This window comes from Lepidochelys olivacea (assembly GCF_965140295.1).
Source record: "Lepidochelys olivacea isolate rLepOli2 genome assembly, chromosome: 27".
Taxonomy (NCBI): Eukaryota; Metazoa; Chordata; order Testudines; family Cheloniidae; genus Lepidochelys; species Lepidochelys olivacea.
The window spans coordinates 11,417,834-11,428,116 of record NC_140437.1 but is presented as its reverse complement, the minus strand read 5'-3'; the positions used below and the strand labels follow the sequence as shown (position 1 = coordinate 11,428,116).

The window sequence follows — 10,283 nt, the reverse complement described above, 5'->3', positions numbered from 1 at the left end:
ACGTGACACGATGACGGAGCGGGGGGGGGGTGGTGTGATGCCAAGCCGGGCGGCTAGCCAGAGACAGAGATTTTGATTATAAAAAGATGGATCTTTCTCGCTTTATAAAAGAAAACAAAAATAATAATACAAGAGCACGACAACCACCGATGACACAGATGATCTCTCCTCGCAGCCGAACCCTGCTCCCATCCCCGGCCCCATCCCAGTCGACAAATGCCCCGTTCCAGTACAACAATTGGTCACTTCATTGTAAAAAAAAAAAAAAATTCAAATCTGGGATCCGCCTGCCACCGCCTTTGCCCAAATGCTGGTTGAATACGACGGATCAACCACGTTTCCTTCGGGTGATGCAAGGATCAGCAACCAGTGGTATGCTCCGTATCAGCCCCCTAACTCCCCCACCCAGTGCCAGCCCTTCCCGCCCCCAAAACTGGGCAATGTCTTTTTAAACTCCCCCCACCCCACCCTGCCCCAAACACACACACACAAAAAATTCTCCCCCTGTCCCCAGAGGGAAATGCCGCGTGGTAAGTTCATTCCAGGAGCTCTTAAGTGCAGTGGGATTTTGCTCTCCAGGAGCTCTGGGTGCAGCTTCAGACTGTACAAGACCGTCCCCTCCTCCAGCTGGAGAGGCAAAGGGGGAGATCGTCCCGACGGCTGAGTCCTGAGCCACTCGACTCGCATGCCGCCGGAACAACACTCTGCGCCTCTTGCCACATTTTTGTCGCTGTTTTGTTGCTGTTCTAAAAAGGATTTTTGTGGGGGTTTTGTATAAGGTCTGGAGGGGGTAGCTGGAAGTTGAAGGGGAAGGCGGGGGCAGCTGCAGGGGCTCTGAGGTGTAAAAATCCCCCTCCCTCTCCAAAAAACAAAAATAAAATAAAGGCTTGAACGCAAACTCTATGGGGAAAAACAACACAGAATATCCCCTTCTTCCCCCCCACAAAACAAAGCCTTTTATCAGCTGCCCCCCCCACTCCATTAGTGTGAAATTCTTTAAGAGGGAGGGGGAAAAAAAATTAGCCACAGTGATTTTCCCATCCCCCTCCCTGCAACCATCAACCCAGATCTCCAGCCGGGATATTACTGGTCGGGGTGGGGGGGATGGGGGGGATGGGGGGAGGGATTACTGAAAGTCCGGCAAGAAGGTGGCGCTGTGGGCATTTCAGTTGGAGTCCGAGTCGGAGGAATCGCCTGAGGAAGAGGAGGAGCTGCTGCTGCCCTCGGAGTCATTGTCATCTTCCTCTTCGTCGTCGTCCTCTTCGTCGTCGTCCTCATTCTGGGGCCAAAGGCAAGGAAAGGGTTAAGAGCCTGGGGTGGGGGGCTGGGGAATTGCAGGGTCTGCCTGTGCTGGGGACGCAGGTGCTGGGATGGTTCCGTCTGGTACCTTTGCTCATGAAGTCCCACCCAAAAGAAGGCAACCCTAACAGTACAGCAGCCTTGGTCCATCGAGCCAGGGCTTGCATGCCAGCAGCCTTGCTCCGCTCAGCCTGCGGGAACTGGTGGCAAAGCAGGAGGAGGGATGGCCGTTTGCGGCACTGGTCTGCTGTCCTGCCGTGGGTCACCCATTAGAAGCTGCTTTGAAGCCGCTGACTGAAGCCAGATCCACACAGACACCTGGCCCACGAAGTCGAAAGGATAAATAAGATTTCATGGCAAGCAGGCTGCCTGTTATTTGGAAGTGGGGACTGGAAAACCCAAGCTGCAAGAGTCAGTTTAGGTCTCTGAGCTGTCAAAGGGTGGGAGGGAGCGTGGTTAAGAATCGTGGACAGGGAGCACGGGCCCCTGGGGTCCAAACCCAGCCCTGGCACCATTGACCAGATTCTGACTTCACGGCCGCTGGTGTAAATCTAGAGTAACTCCATTGACTTACTCCGTGTTTACACCGGTGGGACAGAAATCAGAATCAGACCAGCTCTCTTCAGCAGAAGACACAGTTAAGACATTGTAAATGGTATCTGGGGAGAGAACACCGCAGCCGTGCCCAGGGGCAAGTGTGGGTCGGGGTGGTGGAAGCAACAGCCATAGCCCTGGCCCTAGGCTTGCCCCAAACTCTGTGTCCTTGGGGTGTAGCCCCCGGCGCTGCAGATGCCAGCTGTGTTACACAATCAGGTCAAACCCCGAGGCCAGATCCCCAGCCGCTGTGAACTGGCGCACCTCTTCTGACCCCAGGGCAGCTACGTCAAGGCACTGGCCGGGGAGTGAGCCCGCAGCGTTTAGGTCCCACGTTTATGGGTGACACCGTCTCTTGAAGACTCGTGGATTACTGGGCTCTGGGATCCTTGGACCGACTGAGATTACTGCCCCCAGGGCTGGCTGGGTTAACAGAATCAGAAGGGCAAACTGGGGTGGCAGCGAGGGGTGGGGGGTCAGCGAGAGGCATGGCACAGACACAGCATCCCACCGCGCGCCTCACCTCATCCCCATCCTCGCTCTCCTCCTCGCTGCTCGACTCCGATGAGTCCCCGCCTTCCTCGGACGAGTCCCCGTTGTCGTCGTCGTCATCATCGTCATCCTCTTCCTCCTCGTCATCATCGTCGTCATCCTCCTCCTCAGACTCCTGGGGGTCAGACGGGGCATGGTGGGTGGATCTGGCTGGGCCTTGTGCCCCCCCCCCAGAATCCCCACGATGGCCAAGTCCCAGGCCAAGGAAAAGCAGGGCCTTCAGCTAATGGGTTAGGGCCCTCAGTGCAATAGACCCAGGGATTACCCAGTGCCTCATGGGATCTGTAGTTCAGATGCCACGTGTTACCATTCTCCACTCTGGGCCAGGCTCAGCTCCCCAGCTGGACTACATCTCCCATGATGGATGGCCCCCCTGTGCCGAGAGTACAATGGTGCATCATGGGAGATGTAGTCCTACCAGCGAGTAGGCGGCACCTGGACACCATTTCCCAGACAGCACCATGGTGGCATTTCTAAAAATGTTTTGGTTTTTTGCTCTTGTTCTCCAAGCAACCCTTGCACTGACCCCTCCTCATGGCCTGTTCCACCAGAGAGCTGCCCCTCCAGGTGGCAGGAACACACCAGGGAGTTGCGGGGCCCAGGGCGGAGTCATGCTACTGGCCCAATATGGGGCGGACGGAGGACGAGGGCACTTACCGACTTGATCTGCATGGCGGGCTTCATTTTCGGGTTCGGCCCCCGGACCTTCCCCATGCTCTTGCGCTTCTGCGGAGGAGGGGGGGAAGAGGAAGAGTCAACGGGGCAACTCTGGAGGCTCCTCAGTCCCTTCCAGGAGGTCAGAGGTTAAAGAGCCCATGACCATCACCACCATCCAAAGAAAGGCCTTGAGTGGGGGACAGATGCTCAAAGCCACCTGGTTATTTCTATTCCCAGCTCTGCCACTGTCCTCCTGGTTGACCTTGACAAGTTGCTTCCCCTTCTGTGAACTCCATTTCCTCTCCCTCCCTTGGTTCCCCCGTGTCTATTTAGCCTGGAAGATCTGTGGGCCGGGAGTCTCTCTTACAAGGCATATAGACAGCACCTAGCACAACGAGGCTCCAAGCTGGGTTCAGGCCTCATGGCACTACTGGAACATAACCAATTAGGACTTTGTTCCTTCAAACGAAGGCTTTTTAAACCGTCATCGAGGACGGCTCACACACCCCCTCTCCCCCGTCGCAAGGGATACTCACATTTGAGGTGTGCTCTTTGTAGGCAGCTCGCTCCTGCGGCGACAGGCTCTGCCGAGAAATGAGACTAAAGTAACCACCCAGAGGAAGGCGAGGGGGACAGAGCTACACGACTGCAGGGGCGTTCCCAGCTCCAGGAAGGGGAGTTGTGCCGGAGAGGGGGTGTGGGTGGAAAGCGGAGCCCGCTGTGCCGTCGGGAGTGCAACAACACCGCCCCTCTGTCCAGAGGGGCAATTTCCTTAGCCTCCTGTGCTTGGAAAGCACAACAGGGAGTTGGGGGAACAGAGTCACAGCTGGATCTGGAGCCGTGGCCACTCTGAAACCTCTCTCGGGCTCCCGTGCTGGGAGAGGGGAAACGACCTTGACCCCAGGGACAGCATCTGTCATAGCCACAGACACACGCCCTGTGGCATGAAAGTTGGGGGGGGGGAACGGGGGTGGTCTGGGTGCTCCATGTACAGAGAGACACTAAATCAGGGACACTTGAACCCTCATTTCCCAGCAGCGAGGGGTGAAGAAAGCCCCAAGGCACTTGGGAACGGAGAGGGGGAAGGGTCAGTGGGGGACAACAGGGATGGGGTACCCCGAAAGCAGGAGGACTGGACAACCCAGGGAAGGGGGGTGGAGACGGGAAACCGCGTGTAGAGTCAGAGCAGTTCCGCCGCCCCCAGCCGCTCACCTTGAGCCAGATTTCCAGGTGCATCTTGTACTGCTTCTGCTGCTCTTCGGCCATCTTCTTGTAATAGTCCTTCTGGCCCTGGGAGATGCGCTGCCAGCGGCTGCCGATCTCCACCATCCGCTCCTTCAGCGGCAGGTGGTTGAGCTCACCGTTCGACAGCAGCTCCTGGGAGAACTTCTGGTAACCGTTCCTGGGGAGCGGGAGAGCAGGGTCAGAGAGCGGCCAGCCCCCCACCCGGCGGGGGCCGGTCCCCAGCACAGCCAGGAGCAGCCAGGCAGGAAAGCCAGAGTCAGGAACAGGACCACGCCCAGAGTTAGGAATGGAACCCAGAAGTCCTGCCCCTGATCCTTTTATTCTGATCACTGTACCCCACACTCGTCTCCCAGAGCCAGAAACAGAACCCAGGGATCCTGACCCCCTGTCCCTCTCCTCCGACCACCAGACCCCACTCCCCACCCAAGCCAGAAACAGAACCCAGGGATCCTGACCCCGTCCCTCTCCTCCGACCACCAGACCCCACTCCCCATCCAAGCCAGAAACAGAACCCAGGGATCCTGACCACTGGACCCCACATTCCCCTCTCAGACCCAGGAACAGAACCCAAGAGTCCTGATCCCCCAATCGCTCCTCTCTGATCACTGGACCCCAAAATCCTCTCCTAGAGCCAGGAACAGAACCCAAAGATCCTGAACCCTTGTCCCTCTTCTCCGACCACCAGGAATGGAACCCAGGAGTCCTTCTGCTCTAATCACCAGAATCTACCCACTCCCAAAGGTGGGAATAGGACCCAGGTGTCCCAACTCCTCTTCCTCTGCCCTAGCCATGAGCCCACACTCTCCCCCGAGATCCAGGAATAGAGCTCAGGACTCCCTGCCCTACCCTGCTCTAACTATTAGACAATACTTCCCAATCAGTTACCAGGCACTTGACTTTGCCCCACAGTGAGCTATGAGCCCCTGGCAGGGTCGAGCTCAGTCCCCTTCTAGCTGCCCAAGCCCCAGCTTTGCCCCCCTGGGCTGGTCTCTCATGCAGTGGCTGGACGACTGGCCTGTTGTCTGGAAGATGCCCCCCCCCCCCCCCAGAGGGACCAATACTCACATGGGGGGTTTCTTCGGCTCTCCCTGGAATTTCATCTTCTTTGAGGAGTTTGCAGAGCACGGGGGGGCCCGCATCTCACTCAGCTCTCTCTGGAGGGGGGACAGAGACGGACGAGGTGAGGCCAATCACCGGCTCAGCATACGCCTCTCCCCCACCCCCAACCTCAGAGGTGAAAACTTTCAGGCAACAAAGTGGTGGGTGGATCCAGCCACTGGGGCGATCCCCTGCCCGAGATACAGGGACGCAGGCTATCAGAGGTGGCGTGACAGCCCCAGAGGAACCCCACAGCCCTGCCCGCAGAACAGAGTCTCTGACCCCAGAGAGCGCGGGGACCCACCTCGAATCGCTTCTGATCCTCTGCCGCCTTCTTTATCCACATCAGCTTCTCCTTCTTCTCCATGTTGTTCCAAGTGGCCTCCATGGCCTTCAGCGCCTTACCCCGGTCGTTCTGCGGCACAGGGAGACCCGGCAATGCTCAGGTTACGCGTTGCGGCGAACGCACCCGACTCCGGGCTTCTACCCTCGACTGTGCCACCGAGCGTGGGCAAGTCATGTCCTCCCCCGCCGACCTGGTGATATTTACCCCTCCCTCCCCCGGCGAGGGCAGGCGACTCAGGCAACGGATATGCCCCGAGACAGAGCCAGCAATCAGGGACTGTCCCCGTTCCGTCTCCAGCAGGGAGTGTGGAGGGTGGGTGGTCCTTGCCTCCTCTCTCTAACCCCCCCCACCCCAGCTCCTCACCTTGAAGCGAGCCAGGTAGTCTCCGATGACGCTCTGCTGCCAGATCTCCTCGGCCGTCTTGGGCGACTCGGGCAGCTTGGCACGCTCCTCCTTGTCCGAGCCGTGTTTCTTCTCCGACTGCGCCTTCATGGCTGCCTCCCGGGCCTTGTACTTGGCCTGAGCAGACACACAGAAGGGTGGAGTTTAAGGCCCAGGTCTCTCCAATGCAGTCCCCCGGCCCGGCTCCACTCGGCAAATGCCTGCCGTCCTAGCTATGAAATAACCTGGGTACGTGTGAGCTGGGCCCCCCTCATGTACTCCCATCCTCACCCCACCGAGATGAGAGGGGGAGCAGTGTCTGGGCTATTAGATCTGTGTGGGGCTCCCCGTGGGGGGGGTTGCACTCCAGCTCCATCAGTTCCCAGCGCTGTTTGGGCAGCAGAGAGAGGGCACCTGCAGCAGCCTACTTGGAACTGGCAGTGGAGGGTGTTTTAAGCATGGGGGCCGGGGAGAAAGGGCGTCACACAGATCAATAGGTCACTGCCCCTTTTCTCCTCGCCCCATCGCTGTGCCAGGTGCCAGAACTCATGCCCCCAAGGCACATGTCCACACACCCTCCCCAGACAGTCTGCATAGAGCAGTGGTCCCTGAACTTTTTACCACCCCCCGGAGGTGGGGCCGAGAGCGGAGCCACGGCCCCAGGAGCGGGGGACAGACATGGGTAAGGGGGCCGAGGATGGGGCCGCAGCTGGGGATGGGCATGGGGCTGGCAGCTGGGGCCCCGGGTGTGGCCTGGAAGCTGGGGTAAGCAGCAGAGGTGGATGTTATCCCTCCCCCCAGCTCTGCCTCCCCCTCCCGCCAGAATGTTCCTCAACGCCCACCTAGGGGGCGCACCGCACAGTTTGGGGACCTCTGGCATAGAGAAAATCAAGCCCACCCTCAATAACTCCCCGACCCACACACAAAAACCTTCCAGCCAAAGCATAACTTCCGACACACTCACCCTCAGCCATGAGCTAAACCCCCTGGGGCCGGATGGACCACGACTCTCCCCCTCCCCCCGCCAGGCTTTTAAATCCAGGCTCAAGACCTCTCCGGGTTTAATCCCGGCAAGTTCTAATCTCTTTGAGCTGCTCGTTTAGTTCTGGGGTCTCATTCCATACAGCGGGTCCTGGGCTGCATGGACTCAAAGGCGCTCCCAAGAGATGCGAGGACCCCACTGCCGAGGAGGGGGGCAGCCGCCAGGACCCATTCGTTTGTGCCACGCTCCAGCACCAGCCACCGGAGCTTTGATTGTCCCGATGGAGAAAATCACGACAGCATACGGCCAGGCAGGGAGTGACCAGGGACTGAACTGCTGGCGCCCCCTAGAGGGGATGGACACTACCGGCATCCTCTGGGGCTCTCCAGAGAGGCAAATCAGCTGGAGGAGCCGTTTTGTAAAACGAGGGGTCTAACGAGCGTGTCATTGATTTAACAACCTTTTTCTTCTCTGAAAGGTCATTCCACATCCGCGCCAGCAGCCGGGTCAGTTCGCTCTCGGAAAGCTCGGGTCGCTCTTCCTGCAGCTGCTTTCGCTTCTCCTCCGAGAAGATAAACATAGCAGAAATGGGCCGTTTGGGTTTCTCAGAACCTGCCTGTTGAAGAGCACAAAGGGTCTTGGTGTGGGGTTGAGTTAAAAAATATATAAATATATAATATGGAAAAAAAAAAAAAAAAAAAAAAGGGCACAAAAAATCCCACAGCAGCTTCCAATAGTAAAAAAAAAACCCGGAATTTCTTTATGTTCTTTATTTTATGGGTTTAATTTTTCCCTACTGGCTCAGCAGCTACCATCCAGAAGTCTTGAAGCTGGTTTAGAAGTAACTGGCTCTGTCCCTCTACTCTCACGACACACACACGCACCCCCTGCGCCGAAGCCAGCCCCTCACCTTGCCAGTGTCTGGCGATGACTTTTTGGAAGCTGGGCTGGTGGCGCCTTTCTTGTTCGCTCCCAGCATCTTCTCTTCCCCCAGCACCCTCTGCTGTTCCTCCTCGGGCAGGCTCTGCATTGCAAGCAAAGGCGGGTGGGTCAGAGAGCGCCACAGAGGGGTGAGTGAGTTTTAAAAGGAGGAACAATCCAACGAAAAGGGACTGGAGTAACAACAACGCTGCTACTTTCATCTCACTAACGCCTTTGAAGATCTCAAACCACATGGGCCTCGGATTCTCCTGCTCCAGAATCTGCCTGCTAGAGAATCTCCATTAGCTGTATTGGGCCTATGACACAGTGAGGAATTTCCAGTCATATCCACTAGAGGGCAGTGGTGCACATAGGCACTAACCAATTCCTCACAGTAAAATGTATATGCCCATTTTAGAGCTGGGGAAACAGAGGTACAGAGAGGAAGTGACTTGTCCAAGGACACCCGGCGAATCTGTGGCACAGACACGAACAGATCCCAGGAGTCCTGACTCCCGGGCCTGTGATTTAGCCACTAGACAATGCTTCCCTTTTATGACTCCAGGGATAGAGGGGAAAAGGACCACCCCCACCTGAAATGTTTGGTGCTATAGGTACTACTTTCCAAATGCATTGGCACCAGGTTTTAAACTAGCGCGTGTGCCCAGAGATTGGTTAAAACACCAGAAGACAAAATGGACCCATCCTGAGACAGCTAAGCACAGTGCTTCGGGGTGCTGGGCTCTCCCACAGCATGGACAGATACCAGCTCCAACCGGAGCCAGTCCCTGTCCCACCTACTCAGACGAAGAGGGACCTTCTCTCCTCCCTCCTCCTTCCCTGGAGAGAAGAAACTTTATTCTGGGGGAAGCGGGTGGGGAAACAGACTTGTCGGGTTTTCCACCCTTGGTTTTTGCAAACAAAATCATCGCGCCCACCCAGACACAACATGGGGGCTAGCAGCTCCCAGATGTTTTGGAAAAAGTAGCTCCTGGGTCAAAACAAGGCCCTGCCCTGCCCGTCCCCCCGCCACCAGGTGAATGAAGGCCAAGTCCCCACATGCTGTGAAGATGGTGGAAGTATGGCGGGGGGTGAGGAAGGGGGAGGGGATCACACACACCCCCCGCCGACGGAGCTTTCTCCGGAGCTGATCAGAGACGGGGGAATGAACGGCCATCTCTAGCAGCCTGGGTAAATTCACCGGAACAAAACCCTACCAAAACAAACCCCCTGCTGCCCACACCATGCTGCCCACACCATCCTCCCCCCGGGGAGAAGACGGGAGAGAGAATGAACCATTAATCAAGCTGCTTAATGCATGACTAGAAGGGGCTGGGATAAGACCCAATATAAAAAGGAACAGACTTCTGGTTTACATCCGCCCCAGCGAACGGAGACAGCCGGAGCTAGACCTGGGAAATGCAGGGATACCACCATGCCTGCCTCTTTAGCCCGCGCGGCAGAGAAAGACAGGACCTGGCGCACACAAAGCGCTCCCCCCACCCCACCCCACCGGTGCAACACAATCAGTTGCCCACGCAAAACAAAACCGACGAGCCATGTAATGAAATGCCAAGGGAAGGCTGGCTGGCCCCCCCCCCCCCCTCACAGAATGAGCTGGGCCACCGGGCGCACCCACCTCCAGGAAGCGAAGGAGTTCGATTTCGTAATCTTTCTTTCTCTGGTGGAAAAAGGAGCAGGAGAGAGAGAGACGGTTACTAAGAGACGTCACCTCCATCCCCACGCGCCAATCGAACACCCAGCAAAATCACAGGGGATCTGTGCCCTAGTGTCGGAGACAGCGCAGCTCGACTGCTGGCGAGAGAGACGATTCCCTGGGCCCGAGTCTCTGGCCCCGAGCTTGCCCACAGTCCGCGCTCGGGGTTTCTAATCCCATCTCCCCGCTGGAGGATCTCTAAGCACGTCACAGCCTCTAATCACCCCTTGCTTAATCGGAGGCTCAGAGAAGGCACGCGACTCGCCCGGCGTCGTGGGAAGAACCCAGGCGTCCGGCTTCTCTCCTGGTGCTTGTTTCTCCAGCCACACTCCATTCAAGAGGGCAGCGCCCACAGCGGGCGGGGCTCAAACCCAGATCGATGATTTAACGCGGCCACTCAAACTGCCAATACAGCCGTAGAAACCAGCTGTTTCTACCTGTTCTCCCCCCCTCCTCCAAACTCAGCTCCACCGAGGTGCGGGCCCCCGGCC

The 10,283-nt window shown here is 57.4% G+C and overlaps 1 protein-coding gene across 6 annotated transcripts in view; it reads right to left on the bottom strand.

Annotated features, from left to right (window-relative positions):
• Positions 1 to 453: 453 nt before the first annotated feature.
• The window catches only part of UBTF (upstream binding transcription factor), a 28,334-nt gene continuing 18,504 nt past the window's right edge, over positions 454 to 10,283 (bottom strand). For 5 of the 6 annotated variants that reach the window (XM_084615864.1, XM_084615868.1, XM_084615865.1 and 2 more), the window contains 11 exons: positions 9,715 to 9,756; positions 8,065 to 8,178; positions 7,615 to 7,770; positions 6,155 to 6,310; positions 5,750 to 5,860; positions 5,413 to 5,501; positions 4,315 to 4,504; positions 3,639 to 3,686; positions 3,103 to 3,171; positions 2,417 to 2,560; positions 454 to 1,279 (listed from right to left, as the gene is read on the bottom strand). In XM_084615864.1, the coding sequence (XP_084471990.1) occupies positions 1,166 to 1,279; positions 2,417 to 2,560; positions 3,103 to 3,171; positions 3,639 to 3,686; positions 4,315 to 4,504; positions 5,413 to 5,501; positions 5,750 to 5,860; positions 6,155 to 6,310; positions 7,615 to 7,770; positions 8,065 to 8,178; positions 9,715 to 9,756 (1,233 nt within the window). In that variant the 3' untranslated portion in view covers positions 454 to 1,165. The remainder of the gene's footprint in view (positions 1,280 to 2,416; positions 2,561 to 3,102; positions 3,172 to 3,638; positions 3,687 to 4,314; positions 4,505 to 5,412; positions 5,502 to 5,749; positions 5,861 to 6,154; positions 6,311 to 7,614; positions 7,771 to 8,064; positions 8,179 to 9,714; positions 9,757 to 10,283) is intronic. The other variant, XM_084615869.1, reaches the window with a different exon arrangement.